The sequence below is a fragment of the Podarcis liolepis genome (assembly GCF_965112155.1).
Source record: "Podarcis liolepis genome assembly, chromosome: 15".
NCBI classification, from domain to species: Eukaryota; Metazoa; Chordata; class Lepidosauria; order Squamata; family Lacertidae; genus Podarcis; species Podarcis liolepis.
This window is the reverse complement of record NC_139566.1, coordinates 24,695,312-24,721,936: the sequence shown is the minus strand read 5'-3', so window position 1 is coordinate 24,721,936 and position 26,625 is coordinate 24,695,312. Positions and strand designations below refer to the sequence as shown.

The following is a 26,625-nucleotide window of genomic DNA, read 5'->3' as shown; positions in this document are numbered from 1 at the left end:
AAGGTAGGTTGGGCTGAGAGAGGCAGCGAATGGCCCCAGGTTACCCCAGTGAGCTTCATGGCCAAGAGGGGATTCGAACCCTGGTCTCTCAGGTCTTAGTCTGACACCCTAAGCACTACACCACACTGGCTCCCAGATTTAACCTGGGGCAACATTACTGCCTATAATTTAAGAGCTGGGCTTACGGCGTATATGGCACATGACGGCATCTTTCTGCAGGGAAGTTAATCACTGGCTAGGATGTTACAAATGGCTCGCAGACAAGGCTTCGGTCTGCCCCTTCAACGCTGTGCTGGCCAGCTTGGGGAAGTGAATTATGAAAGCCTTTAATACCTTTGACTCTGTAAATGACCCATAGTGACAATCGGGAAGATACAGCGTCCACTTGGGAGGCTTAGCATGTGCTTTAAGGGAAACAGATCTCTTTGGAATAGCATGCTGGCTGGGTTTCAATAAAGCGTTCCCATTGCAGGTGATCGATGGAGGAGCTATGGGCAAGTCATTGAAATAATTGGATCAATCGCCTTGCACCAGCCATGGAGAACTGATTGCGAATCGCCTGAAAAGAACCTCACAGGTTCAACCCTCTGAAACTCATGCAAAATTCCCCATGCTTGGGTGCCTGACGTTAATAAGCTTGGAGGTAAGAAATGGTTAAGTCAAGAGGGAGGAACCTCCGGCCCATGATACTACCGTATTTAGTCCTGTTTCAGCCACACTGAGCCCACTTGGTTAAACTGTAAAAAAAGAGAGGTGTTAGCAGGTCTCAGGAATTATTGAAAACCAGATGCCCTTAGCTGGACTCCTCCAAACTTCTGAAGCACTGGTGGCTTGGTTTGCTAAATAACATATGGCCCTCTGTACATGCTCAGAGGTGCTTTCAAGTTCAAGCAGCCTACAGTCAAGGCCACCACACTGATGCCACATAGGATGTGCCACAGGTGTAAACATTTCCCCAGTCCAGGTATCATAGTACCGATTTGTGACAGCTCAAACAAGGGAGCCAGATCACACCATCCAGGTGTGATGATACTGACAGAGGCTCTGTTTGTACACCACAAGTCATTGCTTTGGCGCTCCCTGAATGTAAAGAATACAGTGGTACCTCGGGTTACAGATGCTTCCGGTTACAGACTCCACTAACCCAGAAATAGTACCTCGGGTTAAGAACTTTGCTTCAGGATGAGAACAGAAACTGCGCAGCAGCAGCAGCAGCAGCAGCAGCAGCAGCAGCAGCAGTGGGAGGCTCCATTAGCTAAAGTGCTTCAGGTTAAGAACAGTTTCAGGTTAAGAACAGACCTCCAGAACAAATTAAGTTCTTAACCACAGGTACCACTGTACTGCAGTGTGAATCGCTTCTGGCAACATTCAGATTAATATTTGGGACAGGCAAAAGAAAGTAATTCTCCACATATTGTGTAGTTAAAACTATGGAACTCAGGACCACTTGAGATGAAGTGATAGCTATCAACCTAAAGGAACCCCTGACCATTAGGTCCAGTCGTGGCCGACTCTGGGGTTGCGGCGCTCATCTCGCTTTATTGGCCGAGGGAGCCGGTGTACAGCTTCCGGGTCGTGTGGCCAGCATGACTAAGCTGCTTCTGGCGAACCAGAGCAGTGCACGGAAACGCCGTTTACCTTCCCACCGGAGTGGTACCTATTTATCTACTTGCACTTCGACGTGCTTTTGAACTGCTAGGTTGGCAGGAGCAGGGACCGAGCAACGGGAGCTCACCCTGTCACAGGGATTCGAACCGCCGACCTTCTGATCGGCAAGTCCTAGGCTCTGTGGTTTAACCCACAGTGCCACCCGCGTCCCAGCTATCAACCTGGACAGCTTTAAAAGGTGACCGGGCACATTTATGGAGCACAGCTGGCCCCCAAAGGTTATGTTCTACCTCCACTGCTGGAGGCATTGTACTCCTGAAGACCATTTGCTGGGAAGAGGTTGAGAGAGTGCTGCTCTTGTTGGAGCTACTACAGACAAATATGAATACGAAAGCAGTTTTGATCTTTATAGATGCGGAGAAGGCCTTTGATAATATATCTTGGAAATTTATGAAGAAAAATTTGGAAGGGATGGGAGTGGGAGGGGCGTTCCAAAACGGCATTGAAGCAATCTATTCAGAACAGAAGGCCAAATTGATAGTAAACAGCGTGGTGACAGAGGAGTTCAAAATTGAAAAAGGGACACGACAGGGGTGCCCCTTATCACCCTTGCTATTTATTTCTGTCCTGGAGGTGTTGCTGAATTTGATTAGGAGGGATCAGCTGGTGGAAGGAATACAGGTCGGAGAAAAACAATATAAACTTAAGGCCTTCGCAGACGATTTGGTTTTGACATTACAGGAGCCAGAAACCAGTACAAAAAGAGCTCTAGAATTAATTTCTGAGTTTGGTCGGGTGGCGGGATTCAAGTTGAACAAACAAAAAACTAAGGTGCTAGCAAAAAACCTGACATCGTCAGAAATAGATAGGTTTCAGAAGGAAACAGAATTAAATGTGGTTACAAAAGTGAAATACCTGGGGGTTAACTTGACTGGGAGAAATTTGAATTTGTTTAAGGATAATTATGAAAAATGCTGGTCAGAAATTAAAAAGGATTTGGAAACTTGGTCAAGATTGAAACTTACCTTGTCAGGAAGAATTGCTGCAGTAAAAATGAATGTCTTGCCAAGAATGCTGTTTTTGTTTCAAACCCTTCAGATTGTGGACAGGGTGGAATGTTTTGGAAAGTGGCAGAGAGACATTACGAAGTTTGTCTGGCAGGGCAAAAAGCCCCGAATAAAATTTAAGATTTTAACAGATGCAAAAGAAAGAGGGGGGTTTGCCCTGCCGGATTTAAGACTGTATTATGAAGCTGCGTCTCTCTGCTGGATGAAAGATTGGTTCCTGTTAGAAAACACTGATGTCCTAGATCTGGAAGGGTTTAGTAATGCTTTTGGGTGGCATGCATATCTTTGGTATGACAAGGCAAAGTCTCATAAACTGTTTAAAAACCATGTTGTCAGGAAAGCTCTACTTATTGTCTGGACTAAATACAAGGACTTATTTGAAAGTAAGACCCCGAGGTGGTTATCACCGGTGGAGGCTAAGGCTATAAAACTACGTAATATGGAGAGTGGCTGGTTGAAATATTGTGAGATAATTGAAAGAGATGGTGATAACTGGAGGTTGCAGAGTTTTGAAAAATTGAAAGGAAAGGTGCGAGACTGGTTTCACTATGCCCAAATCTTAGAGACTTTTAAAAAAGATAAAAGAATTGGTTTCCAGGTGGAAAAATCAAAACTAGAAACAGAATTACTTGAACCTAAGACGAAAGTGCTTTCAAGAATGTATAATCTGCTGCTTAAGTGGAATACCCAAGATGAGATAGTCAAATCAGCAATGATAAAATGGGCACAGGACATAGGGTACAACATTATGTCTGAAGACTGGGAAAGGTTGTGGACCACCAGTATGAAATTTACGGCATGTAGTGCCTTAAAGGAAAACATTATGAAGATGGTATACAGGTGGTACATGACCCCAGTTAAACTTGCAAAGATATATCATTTGTCTGACAATAAATGCTGGAAATGTAAGGAGGTGGAAGGAACTTTCTTTCACCTCTGGTGGACATGCCCGAGGGTGAAGGCTTTTTGGGAAATGATTTATAACGAATTGAAAAAGGTGTTGAAATACACCTTTCACAAGAAACCAGAGGCCTTCCTCCTGGGCATTGTGGGCCAGAGAGTGCCAAAGAAAGACAGAACTTTCTTTTTATATGCAACCACAGCAGCAAGAATCCTTATAGCCAAATACTGGAAGGCACAGGAGTTACCCACGCTGGAAGAATGGCATTCGCAGCTGATCGACTATATGGAATTAGCCGAAATGACAGGCAGAATTCGAGATCTGGGAGAAGAGGCAGTGGAAGAGGACTGGAAAAAATTTAAGGACTATTTACAAAAACACTATAAGTTATATGAATGTTGACAGTTTGCTAAGTACTTTGGAAAAATATGCCTCAGTATTGAAATTGGTAAATGAGAGAATTTAAGTTTAAGATTTAGAAATGTATAAATTATGGATAATATAACTAAATGAAAACACAAAAACAACTGAAATAAGGTATTAATTTGCTGTTTATTTTATTGTAAAGAAAGCAGGGGATGGGGGATGTGGGGAAGTCTGGTTGATTATGAAAATTGATTTGAAAAAGTGAATCTTTTTTCTCTTTTTTGCTTTCTCTTTTTTCTTTTTTCTTTTTATAACTCTTTCTCTTTTCTGTAAAAACTGCTTTTGTAGTGTCAATGATGTTGTATTTTTACCCTGGAAAAAAAGCAAATAAAAAAACTATTTTTTAAAAAAAAAAAAAGAGAGAGAGTGCTGCTCTTGTGCTCAGGTCCTGCTTTCAGGTCAGCCATTGTGAGAACAGGATGCTGGCCCTTGGCCTGATCCGGCAGGCTCTTCTTGAAGAGACTGAAGGGAGATCGAATTCTGGGAATCCTGGACAAAGATGTCTCAAAAGAGGAGCCGACCACTTTTCACTTCTTGGTGAAGTTCAACATAATGATAATAATTTATTACATACCCCACCCATCTGACTGGGTGGCCCCAGCCACTCTGGGTGGCTTATAGCAAAATATAGAATATGATAAACACGATACATCAGACACTCATCTGTAAGAATGGAGCTATAACTTTACATTGATTTGTCTATTTCTCTTTTAAAGCCATCACGGTTGGTGGCCATCACTGTCTCCTTGTGGAAGGGAGTTCCATAGTTAAAGAAAAGTCCTTTCTTTTAGCTGTCCTGACCCTTCAGCTTCCTGACATTCAGCTTAATAGATATCCACAAGCAGTGCCGGATTTATGTACAGGCTAAGTAGGCTAAAGCCTAGGGCCTCTAAATCTAGGGGGCCTCGCCAGCCTGCCTGCTCCCCAGCAGGCAGTCTCCCCTCTCCCACCTATTTATCTACTTGCACTTTGACGTGCTTTCTTTTTTTTAATCACAATTTTTACTGAGTTTTCCATATTTCATTTCAGTTCAATACATATATTCACAGCTTATATTATTTGCTCAAAAGGAGCATTGACTTCCTTCCCTCCCTCTTTCTGACATCCCTATAAGATTAACATATCTATCGCATTTCCCTAATCGCTTCTTTATCATATACTGACTTTAAGAAATCACACTCTCATTTATAAATCAGCATCTTAATTTCACATTACTAAACATTTCACGTTACTGCTACAAACGTTTTCATTCATTTAAGTAATAAATAAATTTGCTCCAGTCCTTTTGAAATTTTTCGTCGGGTCGATTCTTGATTCCCCCCCGTGCTTTCTAACTGCTAGGCTGGCAGTGAACAACGGGAGCTCACCCCGTCGCGGGGATTCGAACCGCCGACCTTCCGATTGGCAGAATTTTAAATACCCGTCAACATGCTTGGCGTCACTCAATTTTGTTTATAAGACGCTTCCATTTTCTTCTAGTCGTGAGGGTGGAGTCTGGGGAGGTTCCTCACAAGCAGAGTAGCCTAGCCTCTCTTCATCTAAATCTGGCCCTGTCCACCAGTTCTCGATGTTCTTTCTGAGAGGATAAAAACTTTTCTGCTCAGAATTCTACTTTCTCCATTTCTTTCTGTCTTTCGCTAGGGGGCGCCCAAGGCCACCCCATTCCCGGTCCCGCCTCTTCTCCTGCCTGTCCGCCTTTCCAAGCACAAAGCCGAGGCGGGAGTCGGTCACTCTCTCTTCGGAGCTTCTATGGTCTAAAGCGGGGAGCGGGTAGGTGGGGAAGAGGGTGTATGTCGGGCTGAGCGGCAGCGCCGCTCGACCAATCCATGAGAGCGGAAGACGTAGAGCCCCCACCCACTTCCTAACATAGGTGCTTAAAGGTGGGCACAAGCCTAAGGAAGCTATACAGAAACTTCCGGTCCCCTACCGAAAGTGCTGAGGTGGGTGGGAAAGCAGCGAACATGCTAAGAAATCATTGCGTGGGGAACCGCAGTACATGGCCACCTATGAAAGAGCTACATAAATTCGGGGTGGGGGGGATACAAAGCGGTTCCTGCCGCTTTATCCCCGCTCCTCGTTTTCTCCCCCCGCAAATGGCTGCCGTTCGCATTGAAACCGGAAGTATAGCTCTCGCATTCCCTCACAGATCCCTAGGCGTCAGGGGTGGATAGGGGTGGTGGGAGAGGCCCGACGTCCCGCCTCCGGGGAGGACCTCTCAGCCAATGGGAAGAGAGTGGCGAGGAGTGGCAGGTTAGGCTGTGATGGCTGAGGTGAGGGGCAGTTTCCCAGTCAGGGAGGGGGGTGGGGAGTAAGAGAAGCGCCCCAGGGAGATTCTACACCCCCCGGACACTTTGCTGGGTCCGAAAGAAGAAGGCCGCCCCTCCCCGCCCCAAAACTGCCCTCGTAGGAGCATCCTCCCCCCATTCCTGGGCGGGAGACCCTCCCCCAGCCCTTGGCGCCCCCTCCCCCAGCCCCCAAGTAGGCCCCCTAAATACCCCTCCCCGTTTCACAGTAGGAATTCTAAGTTGTCCCCCCACCCCCGTTCCCATATTGAATTTTTGGGTCACCCCCCCTTTGCAACTCTCCCACCATTTCTCACTTAGAAGCCCCCTCCCCCCAATTTCACTTCACCCCTTTCATGCCCCCAAATTCTACCCCTCCCCTTTATACTGAGTTTCTGGGGTTGTGTATTATCATTGCCATTATCCTTCTTCTTGACTTTCCGGCAGCGTTTCCCCCAAATTCCCCCCCTCCAAATTGCCCGCAGCGACATCTGCTTTGTGGAGCTGGGATTCCCCTTAAAAACTCCCCACCGAAACCACTGACATTTCTTCTTCAAAAGGATGCCTTGAGACAGAAAACTCCATCCTCCCGTCCCACCCTTGGTCGGAGTTTGAGGAAACTCGTGTCTTTACAGACCCTTCTCTCTCAAAAGAACATTGCAAAACCTTACCTGCCCGCTTTTGCAACAGTGCAAAACCTTACTAAGCCCAGCCAAGGCTCAGCTCTTGCCCATCCACTATCCCCAAATCACCTCTTTTGGTCGCTGGGGACATCTCCCCATTTTTGAAGGCTGAACACAGCTGTTGGTTCATAGCAAGAGTGGCCCGGCAGCTGTGTGGGTGGTTTTTCCCCCAAACATTTCTTTACATTTCCTCTTCCCCTGCCATTTTGAAAGGAGAGGTGTCCTTATTTCTATTTATCCTTTAACACCCTATACACTTTCCTTTGACAGAGGAGATAAGCACTGAGGGGCACAGACAAGTCCTAGAGACTTGTTAGATGACCCCTTAGCTTTTTCCTCCCGTCCTACAACACCCCAGAAAAGCCAGGAAGGGTGAAGTCGTTCTCTGAGGTTTCTCTTATTTGACCCCTGTGTTTGCATCTTGCATCTGAGTAGAGGGGCCCGTCTCCCCCTCAAGCAGTCCTCCCATTATTGGGAACGTTTCCCTGAAGTTAGGAGGGAACGATTGCACCCTTTGGGAGCTGGGGTGGCTCCCCAGGGCTTTCGTCATGGCTGGTGCCATTGCATCGCGCATGAGTTTCAGCTCACTGAAGAGAAAGCAGCCCAAGACCTTCACAGTGCGGATTATCACCATGGATGCAGAGATGGAGTTCAACTGCGAGGTAATGGAGGTGGCTGTGTGTTTTGTTGAAGTTTGGGGTACTTGTGGTTAGAATGTTGCCCAGAGGGGTGTTGTGCATCCGTGGTGCCTTGTGCACCTCCCAAAATGCTTTATTAGTTTTATCTTGGACCGTAAGTTTAAGAAGGATGTTGAAAAGCCGGAGTGCATGCAGAGGAGGGGGACCAAGACAATCAAGGGCCTGGAAAACAAGGTTTATGAGGAATGGTTGAGGGAGCTGAGTCTGTTTAGCCTGGAGAAGAGAAGACTGAGAGATGATATGATAGTCATCTTCAAATATCTGAAGATGGAGTTCTGCTCCAGAGGATAGGAACCGAACCAATGGATTCAAATCTCAAGAAAGGAGATTCTGGCTGAACATTAGTAAGAACTTCCTGGCGGTGAGAGCTGTTTGACAGTGGAATGGGCTCCCTTGGGAGGTGGTCAACTCTGTGCCGTTGGAATCTTGTCTAAAAGACTCTGCCAACATAGACGCCGACTTCATGGGGCCTGAGGGGGCCCGAGCCCCCTCAAAAATTCGTTTGGGGGGGCTCTGCCCCCCCAATAATCTCGGGCGCCCCTCCAGCAGAGCGCCACCGCCGCCCCTCCCCCAGCCCAAAATGCACAGGGTCGGGCTGCATGCCTCCTGCCCTCCCTCCCGAGCAAAAGCTCCACCCAATTTCCTTCGGAGCTGATTAATAGGCGCAGCACACTCTCCCCTATTCGCTCATGAGGAGGCGGAGCCACTTTATCTGCATATTCATGAGCTTATTTATTATTCATGAGCTTTCGCGGGCTCCCCCAATATTTTTTATAAGTCGGCGCCCCTGTCTGCCAAGGATTCTTTCGCTGTGATTCCTGTGTTTCCAGGGGTTGGACTAGATTACGCTTGGGGTCCCTTCTGACGCTACTGTTCTGTGATCCTGTTTTAAGAGCCCTGCTTGATCAGGGCAAAGGGCCATCTAGTGTGGCATCCTCTTCACGCAGTGGCCAACCACCACTTGCAAGCAGGAGCCAAGTGAAACAGCAACTATCCCCACTTGTGATTCCCAGCAGCAACTGAGATTTAGTGTGGGGCTTGCATCTGCCCTGTCTCATCCTCTGCCATAGCAATTCAAGCTGGTGGTAACATCTGTCTCCTGTAGAAGAGAATGCCATAGTTTATCTATGTGCTATGTGAAGAATAATTTATTTTGTCTGTCCTGAATCTTCCAACATTCAGCTTCCCTGGATATCCCCAAGTGCTAGTGCTGGAGAGAGGGAGAAAAAACTTTCCTCTAGCCACTTTCTTCATGCATAATTTTATACACCTCTGCTTTGTTCCCCATCCCCTTTAACTCACCTTTTCTGTAAACTGAAAAGCTCCAAACACTGTCAACCGTTCTCGTAAGGGAGTTGCCCCAATACTCCATTGATGAAAATGTGCATAATGGAACCCTGATGACCCTCTGATTTTTTTAAAAAGGAAAGGCTATTCTGGAATGGATGATTTTCCAGGAGAGAGAGCTAGCAGTGTTGGTTACCTGTTCTCTACCTGCACCTTCCCCACTCCTGATTCCGCCTCTTTCTTAGGCTTCAAGCACGTACAGTATTTGGAAGAAGTGAAATAGGTTAAAGATGGTTCAGGGTATAAGAATGAAGGTCTGCAAATTCGCCATTAATGATTTTCATCAGAAAACCAGAAGGTTAATGGCTCAATTAGAAGTGGAACATTTCTCCCTGGAATAATTAGGAGAATAAAGAGTGCTCCCAAGTATATTTATGCACAATTTTCCTGATGGTATGAGCTGTTTGACAATGGAAGAGACTGCTTTAAAAGATAGTGGCTTCTCCTTCATTTGATGTGTTTAACCAGAGGCTGAACAGCCAGCAGAGTGCCTGCCTCTGTGGGGGGGTTGGACTAGATGACGTTTTAGATTTTTTTCTGGTGGGTTTTGACTTATGGACATTCAAGGGCCAAGCGCTTTCTCCATCCTTCTGTCTTCCTCTTTGCAGGATTGATCGTGATCTTGGGGGTTGATGGTGTTAGTGAGAGATAACTGTAGGTGTGTCAATTATTACTGTGGTTGTTATAATTTATCACCCACCCTTCACCCTAAGGTCCTAGGGTGGGTGACAACAACATAAAAGCCAGTGTTAGAAATGGCTTAGAACAACTTACAGTCGCCAGAAGGAAGGTGATTAAAATAGAACTAACAGGGTCTTAAATATGTACACCCCAAGTGCCAAAAGCCAAGGTGAAGCAATGCGTCTTTAGCATTCACCAAAAACTGTATAATAAAGATGCCAGACACACTTCTGCACTGTGTAGCACACAAATGAATACAGAATCTAATCAGAGGAGTACAAGGTCCAATCGGTGTGGGCGCGACCCACTCCTGACTTGCATCCGTTGTGATGAATAGGAATAACAAGATCGGTGGTGTAACTGAAGCTGTAAAGCGAACATAGAAAGCTGCTTTATTCAGAGTCAGACCATTGATCCATCTAATGCAGTTTTATCTGCACTGACTGGCAGTGGCTCTCCAGGGTTTCAGCCGGGGATCTATCCCAGCTCTGCCTGGAGATGCCAGGGATTGAATCAGGGACCTTCTGCAGGCAAAGCAGATGCTCTACCCCTGCTTCTCCTGTCATTGGAAGTTATCATATACCAAGACAGACTATTGTTCCATCTAGCTCAGTTCTGTCTGCACTGACTGGCAGCGGCTCCCCAGAGTCTCTCTCAGCCATAAATGGAGATGCTGGGAATTGAACCCGGGGCCTTCTGCATGCAAGGCAGGTGCTCTTCCCAAATTGCTTTCTGCCACACGCTGGAGATTCGTCGGGTCTTGGGAGGCCAAATGCCAGTTTCAAGATCTTGCTTCTGAATTCCACTCCAGCAGCTTCCTACCGGAGCAGCTTTTGTCTGCAGGTTGCAGACCAGCAGAGGGAGTTTGTTACCAGGCTGTTCATTTCAGAAGCACTCTGGGAAGACTTCAAGCTTCTTCTTTGATGCTGGCCCAGAGCATTGTAGGCGCAGTTTGAGGTGGCTTTTTTGATATGCAGGGGCCTGTATGCAGCAGCACATTGAAGGTCAGAGCCGCCTGCTGCGTGGAGGTGCTGTTGCTGCTTACACCACTTCTTGTGGGAAGGAACAGCCAGCAGGGGAGCTTCGTTCCCAAGCAGGACTAGGTAGCGGCGGCGGCGGCAGCATTAGCGATAAGGTGACATGATGGAAGTTCACAAAATGATCCAGGGCATGGAGAGAATGGATAGAGAACAGTGTTTCTCCCTCTCACGTAACACTATAATTTGCAGACATCCAGTGAACCTGAATGTTGGAAGATTCAGATAAAAGAAAAGACTTGTTCACGCAGCGCAGAGTTGAAACAATGGAACTTGCTCCCACAGGTGGCAGTGACAGCCACCGACTTGGATGGCTTTAAAAGAGGATTGGATGAGTTTTTGGAAGAAAAGGCTATCAGTGGCTGCTAGCTGTGATGACTATGCTCTGCCTCCGCGGTCGGAGGCAGTAATGCTTCTGAATACCAGTTGCTGGATCCAGCAGGCTCTTATGTTCTTTGGAAGGTTGTTTAGTCAAGATGACAGTGACCCTGACCGTACGATATTATGCAGGCCTATTAGGAAGTAAGCCCCCTTTGAATTTAGTGGTACCAAATCCCCACGTATGTCCAGGAACGCAGCTTGAATCATAGAAGTATCTTCCCTTGTCCGTGGGATAATTTAGACTTCCTTACTAACATAAAAAGTACACTACTTTTCTCACCAAAACAAGAGCCCAAAACATAACATGATAAATACAAGACAGGATATAAGCAGCCTTGTAAAGTACGCCACCTAATACCACAATTTTAAGAAATCTCTGTTTAGAGGCTGTGCTTTCCCAAGCAAAGCACTCTACCCAAAAGCTCGCTTTGAAAATGGAATCACGTCTCAACCCCTTCTGTGGCGGTCCTGGTGAATAGCAGGCTTAAAACTCAAGGAAATGACACAGTTGTTATAATTATATCCATTATGGCTACTTTATATGGAAAGATGAAAGAGAATGCCATTATTTTCCTGCAGTACAGTGGTGCCCCGCAAGACGAACGCCTCGCAAGACGGAAAACCCGCTAGACGAAAGGGTTTTCCGTTTTGGAGGCGCTTCGCAAAACGAATTTCCCTATGGGCTTCCTTCGCAAGACGAAAGCCCATAGGGAAATCTCCGGGACAGCGGGGAAGCGCAGCGCGTCTTCCCCACTGTCCTCGGACCTCCTCCGAAGGCTGGCGGTGGGGCGGAGAGACCTCCTCCCGCCGCCAGGCTTCGGAAGGATGCTCCGAAGGCTGGCGGCGGGAGGAGGGCTCTCCGCCCCACCGCCAGCCTTCAGAAGGCTGCTCTGAAGCCTGGCGGCGGGAGGAGGTCTCTCCGCCCCACCGCCAGCCTTCGGAAGGCTGCTCCGAAGCCTGGCGGTGGGGCGGAGAGACCTCCTCCCGCCGCCAGGCTTCGGAAGGCTCCTCCGAAGGCTGGCGGTGGGGCGGAGAGAGCTTCTCCCTGCGCCAGCCTTCGGATGGCTGTCCTGAAGACTTGCGGTTGGAGGAGGGTTTTCCTTCCCACCGCCAACATTCAGAATGCTGTTCTGAATGTTGGCGGTGGGGAGGAAAAACCCTCCTCCCACCGCAAGCCCCGGGAACAGAGGAGAAGCACTGCGCCCCTTCCCCTCTGTTCCCGTACCTGTCCTGAAGGCTTGCGGTGGGGAGAAAAGCCCTTCTCCGCACCGCCAGCCTGGCAAGCGGTTTCCATAGGAACGCATTAATTGATTTTCAATGCATTCCTATGGGAAACCGTGCTTCGCAAGACGAAAAACTCGCAAGAAGAAAAAACTTGCGGAACGAATTAATTTCGTCTTGCGAGGCACCACTGTATAAATAAAGCAGGGATGGGGGCCGAATGTGGCCCTTCAGTTCTCTTTCTGGCCCTGGGAATTCTGCCTAGGCTATACCCCTCTGAGGCTACCCCTCCTAGACCCTGCTACACAGCTTCCTTGAGTGTGTTTTTTCCTAGCTGGGATGACCTTGAGCTCTGATTGTGCCTCTTGTTTGTGTGGATGGAGGAGTGTGCAAGTGTGTGTAGAAACTCGGCTGTTGCACAAAGCTGGAATTTACATTTGTTGCTCCACCCACTTTGCCTCTGGCCCCACCCACCAGTGACACGTGGTCCTTGGAAGGGTTGCCCCAAAGGGAATAATCCCTTGACCCGAAAGGAAAGGAACAGAAGGCTGAATAAATCTGGAAGGCACAATCATTTGAGCTGTCAGAGTTCTGCCTCCTGTTTATTGCCTTTTAAAAGCAAATAATTTCAGGCTTTCCCCAGGACAGAGGTTCCCCCCCCCTCAAAGATCCACATCCATTTAGCTGTCCTTCTAAGTCTCTTCCAGCTCAGTGGTATCATGTTTGCCATGAAGTGACAAGTTCTGTACGCGGGTGAGGGTGCTCAGTTCGGATTTGTGTAATGGTGTTTTGAAGAATTTCTTCTCTTCCTGTGATTTTTCCGTTCCGAATTCTTACCCTGTGGAAGTGCCAACGCTGGTCCCAGCTGATTTCCTGACCTTAACACTCTTGACAGAGAGTGCTTTTGCAAGCCTTGAGTTAAAAGCGAGCTGGAAAGCTCTACAAGAAACCGTAATAGGGGACAGTTTTGAGCTGGCAAATACATCAGAGATTACCTTACAGTTTATTACTACTTTGGAGGCTGAAATGCAGAAATTGGTGAGCTTTCTTAGCTACCTAATTCCAGCGTTTAGGTCTGAAATTGGTTAGCTTTCTTAACAAACAATAGATCACTGTTCATCAGAAATGTATTTATACTCGTTCTACGAGGAAGGCTTGTAGCTCAGTGGTAGAGCATCTGCCTTGCATCCAGAAGGTCCCAGGTTCAATCCCAGGTGGGGCTGGGAAAGACTCCCTGCCTGAAATCCTGCATAGTCGCTGCCAGTCAGGGTCAACAATACTGAGCTAGATGGACCAATGGCTTGACTCACAATATGGCACCATCCTGTGTTCCTCAGCATCCTGAGATTGTTATTTGATGAACTGGAAGAATAAAGATATGAAATCAATGGATTGACAATATGATATCACTTGCAACTTATGAATGGATTGCTTACAGGCACAAACGTTGTTTGAATAAGCATGATAACATTCGGAATTTGTTTATACGGAATGTAGTAGGCTATTAACATTTGCATAAGTATTAGGATAATAACACTATATCAGTTTATATAAGAATGTATAGGAATATATTTTCTTCTTCTTCTTCTTTGGCGATCACTCGTAGCCGAGTAAGATTGTCATCCATAAACATGGTTTTAAAAGTGAGTCCGTAAGTGACTTTGGAGGCCAATTCTGGATCTACATGTCCTTCCACAGTGGGGACATAGGTTTCCAGACAGGAGTTGATCATGGTGATGGTTTGCCATGCGTGCCTTCCTCTTAGCGCGTTTATCCCTTTTGTCCTGAGTTCGAGCGACTTCAAAACCCATGACACCTTTAGTAAAGGCAAGAGTATATTATATTGCATTTGTGTGTGTGAATTTCTTATATACATCTTAGTCCCCCCCTCACTTTTCTTTCTTTTTTCTATCACTTAAAAAAACCCAAGCAACCAGCATCCTGTGTTCCTAACCTACACATTCCCTGTGGTTCTGGGACACTTTGGAGAAGGGCTGTAGCTCAGGTGTAGAGCACCTGCTTTGCATGCAGAAGGTCCCTGGCGACTCCAGGTAGAGTTAGGAATGCCTCCTGCCTGAAGCCCTGCAGAGTCACTGTCAATTTTTGTAGAGAACGCTGCACTAGGTAGACCCCATGACCTGACTCAGTATAAGGGAGCTTCCTGTGTTCCTATGGATGATTTAGCACAGCAGTTAACCAAAGGCATTGGTCTTTGGGTGGTTTCCAGGTTTCAAGCGACTTCCATTGAAATCAGCCCGGAAGAGGAATAAAAGGGTGTGTTTGTGTGAGAGCGAGTTTATTCGCTTCCCGATATCTTGTTTGCTGAACGCTGTTTGCAGGAGGTGACGTCGTGTCAAACAAGTGCACTGACTTCACAGTGCATTTGTATTGTCGCTTTTCTGTGTATTTGTATTGTTGCTTTTCAATTGTATTGTCACAGGATTCGGTTCTTCTGGGGAAGCAGGCTAGTTGCGCAAGAGCTCCACAAATCCATTTGAATTTGCCCAACGTGAATTGGCTGGTGGGGATTAAATCCTACCTGCACAATAGTAACAGTCTCCATGTGCCTTGAAAGTGTTCTGTGTTTAGGACCAGGAGAGAGAGAGCTGACTAAATGAGGGATTGCAAAAGGCCTTTCCAGTGCAAACCCCAAAAGTTCACAGTGATCATCTTCTCATCTCTAGGCTTATATTGTAGAAGTTAGTAAGGACAGGTAACTTCTGTATTAAGGTTAAAAAAAGGTAAAAGACCCCTGGATGGTTAAGCCCAGTCAAAGGCAACTATGGGGTTGTGGTGCTCATCTCGTTTTCAGGCCAATGGTGTTTGTCCACAGACAGGTTTCCGGGTCATGTGGCCAGCATGACTAAACCGCTTTTGGCACAACGGAACACCATGATAGAAACCAGAGCGCACAGAAACACTGTTTACCTTCCCGCCGCAGCAGTACCTATTTATCTACTTGCACTGGCATGCTTTTGAACTGCTAGGCTGGCAGGAGCTGGGACAGAGGAACGGGAGCTCACCCCGTCGCGGGGATTCAAACTGCTGACCTTCTGATTGGCAAGCCCAAGAGGCTCAGTTGTTTAGAGCACAGTGCCACCCGCGTCCCCTACTTCTGTATTGTCTGTTCAACAATGGTCGAAGGATTTGGGGGCATGGCAGGGAGAGCATAAGTGATTCCTTAACTGTGATTCCTGCATTGCAGGGGGTTATTATTATTATAATTATAATTATTGTTATTTATTAAATTTCTATACCGCCCTTCATCGGAAGATCTCAGGGCGGTTTGCAGCATAAAAATATGGAATGAAGCGTAATAAAAGTACATAATAAAAACAAAACCAAACCAAACCAATAACCCCCGTCACACAGACTAAATGACCCTCTCTGTCCCTTCCAACTCTACAATTCTATAAGTCTGCTGCGACACAGACAGACCGTCTTCATAATACAGTGGTACCTCGGGTTACAGATGCTTCAGGTTACAGACTCCACTAACCCAGAAATAGTACCTCTGGTTAAGAACTTTGCTTCAGGATGAGAACAGAAATTGTGCGGCGGCAGCATGGCAGCAGCGGCGGCGGGAGGCCCCAGTAGCTAAAGTGGTACGTCAGCTTAAGAACAGTTCCAGGTTAAGAACGGACCTCCAGAACAAATTAAGTTCTTAACCCAAGGTACTACTGTAAAGCTGGTGCCACTAAGGGCTGTATGCTTGGGGAGAACATGCGGTAGGTAACCCCTCTGGCCTGTGGGCCCAGCAGATGTCCTGATTTGACCCGTGAGGGTCAAGGTGTTCCCTGGGATTGGTGTCAAAGAAAATCAGCCTTGCCTCCCAAGGCTGTGAGGTATTTGGAGCAGGGTCCCGAATGATGCTCAGAGCATGTGGGAAAAGGTCTCAAGCCATTTGTGGCTTTAAAGGTGGAGAAGAGCACCTTGGATTGAGCCTTGAAACTAGTTGGCAGCTCACGCAAATCACGTAGAGCCAGCAGCGCGATAAAATCAGATCACCCGGGCTCCCATCAGCATTCTGGCTGCATCATGGCTGGCAACGCATGGAAGTTTCCCAGAATTTTCCAAGGGCAGCCCCACACGGAGGTTAACGTGAAATTGAGAGTCCTCAGTTGTACAAGTGAATCTAGGAGCATATCTCATTTTAGACCTATGTCGGCAATGACGGCGCCTCCAGCTGCAATTGAGTAGTGCGTTTGTGTGCGTATGTTTGCACAACAGATTGGGGGCGGGGAGGCAGGTGTGTTTGTGTGTGTGCTGGGCTTACAATCTGTTTCCAATGCATAATCAGGGGTCAGCAATTTTTTTCAGCAGGGGGTCGGTCCACTGTCCCTCAGACCTTGGGGGGGGGCAGACTATATTTTGAAGAGAGAGAAAATGAACAAATTCCTATGCCCCACAAATAACCCAGAGATGCATTTAAAATAAAAGGACACATTCTACTCATGTAAAAACACGCTGATTCCCGGACCGTCTGCAGGCTGGATTTAGAATGCCATTGGGCCGGATCCGGCCCCCAGGCCTTAGTTTGTCTACCCATGGCATAGATTGTCTTCTTTTTTTAAGGGGTGGGAGGGTTTTACTCTGTTCAGGGCAAACTTGGAAGGGTCATTTGCCAGTAGTAGAGTTACATTTATATTTCACATACCCCCTCTTTTGAAGAAGCTGCATTGATTGCCCGTAACTTCACGATACAATTAACTGCAAATACTGAAGAGGCAACTTTTTATCCTGGCCTTTGACGTTTGATATATACAGTGGTACCTCGGGTTACATACGCTTCAGGTTACAGACACTTCAGGTTACAGACTCCGCTAACCCAGAAATAGTACCTCGGGTTAAGAACTTTACCTCAAGATGAGAACAGAAATTGTGCGGCAGCAGCGGAGGCCCCATTAGCTAAAGTGGTGCTTCAGGTTAAGAACAGTTTCAGGTTAAGAACGGACCTCTGGAATGAATTAAGTACTTAGCCCGAGGTACCACTGTATATTTCTAGGGCCCCCTCTATTTCTGTCACTTGTTTTAAACTGTTTCGTATTTTAAATTTTTTTAACCCACCCTGGGACCTTGGATGAGGAGAGGTCAATACATTAAAATAATAACAATGATCTTAAAAAACAGGAGGAGGAGTCTAGTTGCAGTGTGGATCAGTCCCAAGGGCAGCCCCTGGTCGAGCACATTGCAGTAATCTATGCTTGAGGCCACCAATGCTTTTTTCCTATAACAGCCTCTCCTTTCATTCCCATGAAACATCTTAACAGTGAAGCTCCATTGAAATCTGATTTACCAACCTTTTGCGGGGGTTTGCGTCACTTTGATTTCTGGATTTTATTTTTGTTGGGCGGCCTTAATTTGAAGCTAACTGCTTTTAAAAACCGTATCTGTTTTAAATGTTTGCTTTCTGTCTATTGTAAGCCACATTGCGGGCCTTCACGATGAAAAACTAGCCTTAAGAAAAAAGGAGAGGAAAAGGTAATTATCAGTTGAACAGACCCCAGTTTCTGGTATGGATCAGAGCCAGGGATTAGACTTTCCCCTCTTTTACAGTCACAATAAATTTCTTCCGGCTGAATTAAAAAAGGAATAAGTAGGCTATAGATATCAACAGATCCCGTCTGTTTGTTTATTGAAAAGTCAGCAGCTGTCAGGATGTTTTAACCCAGTTCAATCATCATTGGAAAAACAGCTGGCGATCTGGCAAGGCTCTCATGTTGCCCGTTTAAGTTGTGATGTTGGATAAATACCCAGGGTTAAAAATAGCTGTCTTCTCTCCTCCTGGACACTTTCCTTATTTTGACCTCCCTTTCCATGCTGCTGCTAGCAGGATCTGGTCCTCTACTGTGCTGCCCTTAATCTGTCTGTCTGCGCCTTGCTTCTGCTCCGACAGAGAGGGCCAGTCAAGTGCGCTTCTGTAGTTGTACCTTGCCATGTCTGCTGTCTCCTTAGAGGTTGCACAGAAATAGCTTTTAATTAAAAAGTCGTTATCAAGTTGTCGTGCAGCATAAGTAAATAAAAATAGCTTTTTTACGGCGTCTGCTTGCAGCATAGTTAAGTGGCTCTTTAAGGGGTTGTGGGTTTTTTGTGACATCTGTTTGTTGAAGAGGGAAATGAGAGGAGCTCTCCTGATTTTCAGGCTCTCAGTGTCTCTGAAATATTACGGGTTTTCTTCTGTGGCTGCTGACCTAGCTCCTGCTGCTGATGTGCGATACCATTATTGGGGACTTGGCATACCCCATTATTTATCTGTTGCTTCGGATGCCAATCTCCTGGAAGATGTCTTGTAAAATGCTCCGGTATCTTTTCTAAACCCTTTTCATTGCCAATTGAGTAATTCTAGAGATACCACGGTCAGCCACAGCTGGGCACAGGATGATGACAATGTAAGAGCATCAGAAGACTTGCTGGATCAGGCCAGTGGCCCATCTAGTACAGCACCCTGTTCTCATAGTGGCTGACCAGGTGTCTGTGTGAAACCCGTAAGCAGGATCTGAGCACATGGGTGCTCCCCACCTCCTATAGTTTCCAGCAACTGGGACTCAGAAGTATTTCTCCTTCTGTGGAGGCAAAGTGTAGCCCTTGCGGCTAGTAACCATTGGTAGCCTCCTCCTCCATGAATTTGTCCCGTCCTCTTTTGAAGCCATTCAAGTGGGTGGCCATCACTGCTTCCTGTGGGAGGGAGTTCCACCGTTTCCCTGTGTGCTGCGTGAAGAAGGGCTGTCTTTATCTGTCCCGAATCTTCCAAAATTCAGCTTCATTGGATGCCCATGAGTTCTAGTGTTATGAGAGAGACGCAGGTGGTGTTGTGGTCTAAACCACAGAGCCTAGGGCTTGCCAATCAGAAGGTTGGCGGTTCGAATGCCCGCAACAGAGTGAGCTCCCGTTGTTCGGTCCCTGCTCCTGCTAGGTTGTAGCAGTTCAAAAGCACGCCAGTGCAAGTAGATAAATAGGTATCGCTGTAGCGGGAAGGTAAACGGTGTTTCCATGTGCTCTGGTTTCCGTCATGGTGTCCTGTTGCTCCAGAAGCAGTTTAGTCATGCTGGCCACATGACCCGGAAGACTGTCTGTGGACAAACGCCGGCTCCCTTTGCCTGAAAGCAAGATGAGCGCCGCAACCCCATAGTCGCCTTCGACAGGACTTCACCATCCAGGGGTCTTTTACCTTTATCTTTTACGAGAGAGAGAACTTTCCTATCCCACTTTCTCTGTGCTGTGCTTATTTTATAAACATCTAAACCAATGGTGATAAATGAAGTAAATAGAGTTGCCCCCTCTTTTTTCAGAAGAAATTTGAGATGTGTTTTGCTCCCTCTAAAGGCCTGGCTGGTTACCATATTTGAAGGGAGGTTGGTTTTTTTCCATGTGATAAAGATTGGACAGAGGTTCTTGCAGGAGATGGGAGGATTACCTGTCTCTGAACCTTTACCTTGGCTGGCTTGCTTTAGTTACTGGGAGTGTTCGTTCTGCCAGCACCTTTCTGCCATGTGCCTGCTTTCAAAATACTGTTTGCGGCTGGATGGTTGTCTCCTTGGCCCTTTCCAGTTCTGTGAATCACGGATTCTGACAACTCTGAAGTCGAAACAATGGAATTTTTGGCACTGAAACTGAATGCGCGACCATGCATTGTATTTCTCTTACCTCTTACAATTTGTTTATTTAAGAACTTGTCAAATGTACACAAACCTTTTAGAAGACGATTGCTAATTAAATAGGAAGAAGCTATACCAACTCTAAGCAGAACCAAAGACAAGAAACTTGGAGGGCAAGATATCTGCAAATCTCAATACAAAAAATTCAAGGCTTGCATTTAGTAATAAATCATATTTTTAATGCAATCTATGAAATGTTGCCGCCATATAAAAAATTATCCCCTTTCTGTTCTGTTTCCATAAGTCTTCAATCCAATCATAGAAGGAAGCCACATTTTTATTTTCCCAATCCATCCCTATCAGTCTTTTAGCTGTGATAAGAGCACGGAGAGTCCACTCATATTGTCCTTTTGTAAGGTTCCATGTGCTGGACATTTTGCTCTGTAAATGTAAGGTTGTTCCGTACAGTTCTGATGATAGTTTCAGTTACCTTCTGCAAAAAACCTTTCAATATAGGACAATGAAAAAAAAATGTTTTAGAGAAGCATTATCCCTATTGCATCTCTAAGATACCTTAGATAGCCCTTTTTTAAACAAACGTAATGGGGTCCATTATAGTCTACATATTATTTTGTTGTTGCATGAGCCTCAATTTAAGGTTCTGAGACATCCTTGTGATAGTAGTTAAAATATTCTTGCTCTAACAGGTAAGAAACACAGTGCAATAGACAGTGCTTTTCTTTTTGTGCATTTTACAAAGATTACATTATTTATCTCCGTGGGTGCCTCTGTCCCTCTGCTGTCTTTGCTGAGATCTGGAGAGGGGGGGTCTCAGCTCTGTGGCTCTCCTGTTTGCAATGGTGGTTTGATGAAGGGTGCATTTGCGGAGTCTAGAGTTGGATGATTCAGAACGGGCAAAAGGGAGAACTTATTCACACAGCAGAGTGAAACTATGGAATTTGCTCCCACAAGAGACAGTGATGGTCACCGACTTGGATGGCTTTCAAAGAGGATTAGACAAATACACGGAGGAGGACAGGGGGAACTCACAGGAACTCAGTTTGGCATCTTTCAGGTGGGCATCCTTGCCATTCTAACAGCGGCGTAGCGTGGGTTGTCAGCACCCGGGGCAAGGCAAGTAATTTGCGCCCCCTAACCCCTAACCTGCCGCCACTGCCAGCTTCTTCTTGCTGCTGCCTGGTCTGGTCTGGTCTGGTCTGGTCTGGTTCTCTCCCGCGCTCAGCGCTGCGCTGGGCGGCCGCTGCACTGTCCCTCCCCCAGATAGTCCCTCGCTCTCTCTCCGCACCGCACGCCTGGCACCCACCCCCTCCACAGTGGGCAGCGACCCAGCGGCTTGGATCGGATTCGCACAGCCAGCACTGCAGTGAGAGAGAGTGAGTGAGCCAGGTAGGGGCAGAGAGCTGCGAGTGCGAGCGCCCCCCCAGATGTTGCGCCCGGTGCGGCCGGCCCCCCCTGCACCCCCCATGCTACGCCACTGCATTCTAAGAGAATGAGGGAGGTGTTCATGATGAGTTCTGACACCTCTTTTCCTAGAAAAGTAGCAAGGGGGGAAGGATAAGGTTCTCAGTGACCACCAGCCATGATGTCTGTGTTCTTCCTACACCTTCGGAGACAATACAGTTGTACCTTGGAAGTTGAACGGAATCCGTTCCGGAAGTCCTTTCGACTTCCAAAATGTTCAGAAACCAAAGTGCGGCTTCCGATTGGCTGCAGGAACTTCCTGCAGCCAATCGGAAGCTGCAGAAACCCCATTGGACATTCGGGTTCCAAAGAACGTTTGCAAACTGGAACACTCATTTCTGGGTTTGCGGCGTTTGGAAGCCAACACGTCTGAGTACCAAGGTGTTTGGGATCCAAGGTACGACTGTAGTACAGTGGTACCTCGTGTTAAGAACTTAATTTGTTCTGGGGGTCCGTTCTTAAGCTGAAACTGTTCTTAACCTGAGGTACCACTTTAGATAATGGGGCCTCCTGCTGCTGTGCCGCCGGAGCACGATTTCTGTTCTCATCCTGAAGCAAAGTTCTTAACCCGAGGTACTGTTTCTGGGTTAGCTGAGTCTGTAACCTGAAGCATCTGTAACCCAAGGTACCACTGTACACCTCTATATACCAGTTGCTGGCATTGCAAGTGGGGAGAGAGTGCTTTTACGTTCAGGTCCTGCTCGCAGGCTTGCACTAGGCATCTTGTTGGCCACTGCAGAACAGGATTCAGTCCCAGAAGGGCCTTTGGCCAAATCCAATAGGGCTCTTCTGAAGTTTTCCCATGACCCCTAGCCACATCCATAATTTGGAGCCACATCCATGCGGGATCCCACTCTGCAGCCTTGGCTCATTATGCCGTCCTGACTTCATCTCTATCCACAAGTGGGCTCCTCTCTCCTAACTTTTGCCATAACTTCATAGCGGGCCGTAATTGCCTGAGGAGCGGCGGTGCAGCGCTTGTAGCAAGGACACTGTCCCCATATTAAATTGCATTATCGGAGTGACGCTTTGGCCGCCTGCCAGGTGCAAATGACTCCTGTTGCAGGTTAATAAATAATGTACACCCTGTTAATAGATTTCCGCTCCCCCTTCCCCAAACCCTTGACTTCTTGGCTGGGGAACAAGAAGAGGCCCCCCTTCTCCCATCGTCTACTGGTTGCTGAGTTTTAAGTGCTTACTCCTGTTTACTTTTAGAAAAACGACAACCAGGAGATGCTGATGAATTGCAGACGCTCTGCACTTAGTTGAGATCATAAATCCCAGCCCTGCAAAATAACCGGCTTGCGGCACTTAGCCCTCTTTATAACCGGAGTTTATCCACGTATTCCGGCAAGACTTGCAAATATATCTAACAAACCATGTTAAGATAAAGCTAATGGAATATGACAGGACCACCTAGGAGAGAGCATTCATTCTCAAGCTGCTGGCTCAATTTGGGGTGTCTAGAGGCGGAGGGAGAGAGAGTGTGGGGGCCTCCCCCCCCCGCCAAGCCCCATTACCCCCAGACGGGAGCCGGGCCATTGCAGCCCTTGCTTTTTATAAATTATGGCTCTGCCTCTAATGCGGTTTTTATTTGGGGGATATAGCTTTATTATATCATTCTGGCCACCACTCCGGATGATGGCGGGGGAAGAGCTGTGATGAGGAGCCTTGCTTTTCTTTCGGTTGGTGGTGACCTTCGTCAGATGCATGTGCTAAATCTCACAACCGTGGTGAGCAAGACTAATGGAGTGGATTGTTAGGAATTCAGGAAGCTGCTTTATACAGTGGTACCTCGGGTTAAGTACTTAATTCGTTCCGGAGGTCCGTTCTTAACCTGAAACTGTTCTTAACCTGAAGCACCACTTTAGCTAATGGGGCCTCCTGCTGCTGCCATGCTGCTGGAGCATGATTTCTGTTCTCATCCTGAAGCAAAGTTCTTAACCCGAGGTATTATTTCTGGGTTAGCAGAGACTGTAACCTGAAGCATATGTAACCTGAAGTATATGTAACCCGAGGTACCACTGTACTGAGTCAGACCGTTGGTCCATCTGGATCAGGCTTGTCTACACTGACTGGCAGCAGCTCCCCGGGCAGAGGTCTTTCCCAGCCTTACCTGGAGATGCCGTCGGGAATTGAACCTGGAACGTTCTGCATGCAAAGCCACCGGTGTTAGAAACTCAGATATATAAGCTAGGCTTTAAACCAGGCTTAGAGTTGCCAAAACAGAATGGCTCATTGCCATTTTGGGGCAACACAGCTTGGAATTTTTATTTTTCAATTTGACTTTTCGGTTCCTGAAATTCATTCTGATTGGGCAGATAAAATATAACAGAATTCTACAGGATGTATTGGTGGTGTGTGAAAACAGTCAAGATCCAAAGATCCCCAAGTAAGCACCTCCAGATGGTATAGGCGTCAGGCGCCATCCTGGCGCCTGGGCATCTTCACTTGATCACAAGTGGTCGATAGCCAGCTGCAAAACGCACCTGGCACCTGCCAAATTTTGAACAATCACTACCACCCTTCCCATAAAATAAAGATTCTAGTCTTTATGGGTTTTAACTGAGTTATATAGGAAGCTACTTTATACTGAGTTAGATCATTGGTCCATGTAGCTCCATATTGTCTACACTAACTGGTAGTGGCTCCCCAGGATTTCAGGCAGGGGTATCTACTGGAGATAACAGGGGTTGAACCTGGAACCTTTTGCGCCCAAAACAAGTGCTCTGCCATTGAACTGCGGCTCTTCCTTGTTTCCAAATGTCGATCAGAGGGTGCCAAGTCTGCTTTGACTTAGTGAGCACAAGGAACAGGAATGGGTTGAAACAAAACCCCACACAGGGCTTAAGGGCGGGAGATATGATTGATGGTAAAAAGGGCTGTATTTTGATTGCTGCGAATGTCCAGCTAGAGTGTTCGCTGTGGTTTTCCAGGTACTGACATGATCACTGCCTATACTGTGAGCTCAAATGGTGCCCCAAAAAGATTTCGGTCACGTCTACACCGTTGCTTTAACGCACATGGTTTCTCTCAAAGAATTCTAGGCTGTAGAATTCCTAGAGCTACAATTCCCAGCCGCCCTTAGCAAACTACAGTGCCCAGAATTCTTTGGGGGAAATGATGCGCTTTGAGTGTGCTTTAAAGGTACAATGCGTACACAGCTTGAATGTAGATGTAAAAGTGATCAGAATAAACACCTGAGGCTGCTCAAACGCCACACAACACACAGTTTCTTCCAAATAATCCTAATAAACTGTAGTTTACCATTGCAGAGCTACAATTCCCAGCACCCTTAGCAGACGACAGTTCCCAAGATACTTTGGGGAAAAGCCACACACTTCAAATGTACAGTTCAGCTTCTCCGAATTGGTTTTTAGCATCCAAGTGAAGGAATCCTACCATATGGAATGAGCAAAGGAGTGCCAGTAAAGTTTGATCTTAGTTAAGCTAATTGCGGAAAGACGCCGAATGCAGATTGGTTGTTGAGCCAGTTGCTATGCGCAGGTCCATCTCAGAGTCTATGGCTCTCCCAGCAGCTGTTAAATTGGTGTTACGGCACTTGTGAGTCAAGGCATAAAAACCTAATAGCACCAGCAGCCATCAAAGTGCCTGTTTATGTGTGCGGGGCCAAACTGCCGCTGCGGGGCAGAGTAGGGTGGAAGGCTCATTGCTATAAAATGTCGGCGATCAATATCTAACAAATAGAAATCATCCAAATCTCTCTCTCTCTCTCTCTCTCTCTCTCTGTGTGTGTGTGTGTGTGTGTCCCCACTACCACATCCCTGTCCTATGCACTAAACGCGATGCCTGAAAATGGCCCAAGAACTTCCCCGTTAGCTTTGTGCGGGCTTACATAACACCCCACATCATTTGCAGTCTGCAGACAGGCTGCCGGTTCCGGGAGGGAGGGCTTCCGCATCGTTTGTAGTCTAAAGCGCGGCTGGAGTTTGAAAACACCAATTCCACAGGGTGCAGACCCTGCATCTGTGGATGAAAGCCTCTTTTCCTTGGCAAGGCTTCTGCAGGAGCCCTGCATTTGCAAGCCCCTCCTTTCGCCGCCACTTTCCACTCCAGTGAATGGACGGGTCGCTTCGCCACGTGGCGTCATGCACTCCAGGGCTCTCATTTCACCGTTCTGTCTTGGCAACATCCATTTGTAAATCCAGTTATTCTGTTTGCTTGTCTTTCCGTTGCATTTCTCCTCTTCAACTGCATTTCTCTCCTGATGCTCATTTGTGGCTGCTCCACTGTCAGAGGCAGCAATGATTCTGTTCGTTGTTGTTGGAGACCACAGAAGGTGCTCTTGTGCTCGGGTCCTACTTACCTTTTTCTCCCACAGGCATCTGGCTGGCCTCTGTGAGAACAGGATGCTAGGCAGGGTGAGCCATTGGCCTCATCCACCAGGGCTGTTATGATACTCTCATATTTTTGAGCTCAAGGCTATTGGTGACCCCAAATGCCAGCAAACCCAGGGGCAAAGGAAGGCTAACCAGCCCCCAGTGTGGGGTGCCGGGGGTGCGGCAAACCGCCTGGTGGCACATGCGTTGCTGCGTACTGCGAATGCACGTGCACAGCATGTAGCGGTGCTGCACATGTGCTGCGCAGCTGTTTGCTGATGGCGTCGCTTAAGCGCCGTACGGACGGCGGTGGGATGCCACCGCTGCAGCAGCCACGAGCGGCGGATCCTTCGCACGTGGCTGTGGCGGCACGATGGTGGGGGGGGGGCGAGCCCCCTGCAGGGTGCCTTGTCACCCCCTCAGAGATGGCACCTGGAACGGACCGCCCCCCCGCCTCCCTTCCTCCGCCACTGAGCAAACCAACATGTTCACAAGCCATTATTCATTCTCCCCTCCCTTGGCGTCGTAGGCAGTGCTGACCCACACGGTGGCTGCTTCACAGGGCTGGTATTCCCATCCCTTGGTCTTAATTTGTCCAGTTTTATTTCTCTTGTAATCACTAAGTGAAGCTAAACACTTTGAAAGGGCCGAGCTCGACTCATCCTGTGCTTGCAGCTGGCATTGTTCATTGTTGGTAATAAACAACCTCTCCACCCCGAACGTATGAAATGGAATATTTTCCACCAGAAAATAAGGCACTGGGGGTGGGGGTGGGATTCACATCAGTGGTACCAGAAAGAATTTTGGCGCCGGGGGTTGGGGGGTGCTAGGCAAAAGGAATTGAGATTAAAACCTCTGTTTGATGCAGTGGGGAGC

The 26,625-nt window shown here is 47.3% G+C and overlaps 1 protein-coding gene across 9 annotated transcripts in view; it reads left to right on the top strand.

Annotated features, from left to right (window-relative positions):
• Positions 1–7,161: 7,161 nt before the first annotated feature.
• NF2 (NF2, moesin-ezrin-radixin like (MERLIN) tumor suppressor) overlaps positions 7,162–26,625 on the top strand; it is a 96,113-nt gene continuing 76,649 nt past the window's right edge. For all 9 annotated transcript variants that reach the window (XR_014519838.1, XR_014519839.1, XR_014519840.1 and 6 more), the window contains exon 1: positions 7,162–7,629. Coding sequence is in view for 4 of the 9 variants with exons in the window: in XM_083478672.1 (XP_083334798.1) it covers positions 7,516–7,629 (114 nt within the window). In the remaining 5 variants the exon portion in view is untranslated. The remainder of the gene's footprint in view (positions 7,630–26,625) is intronic.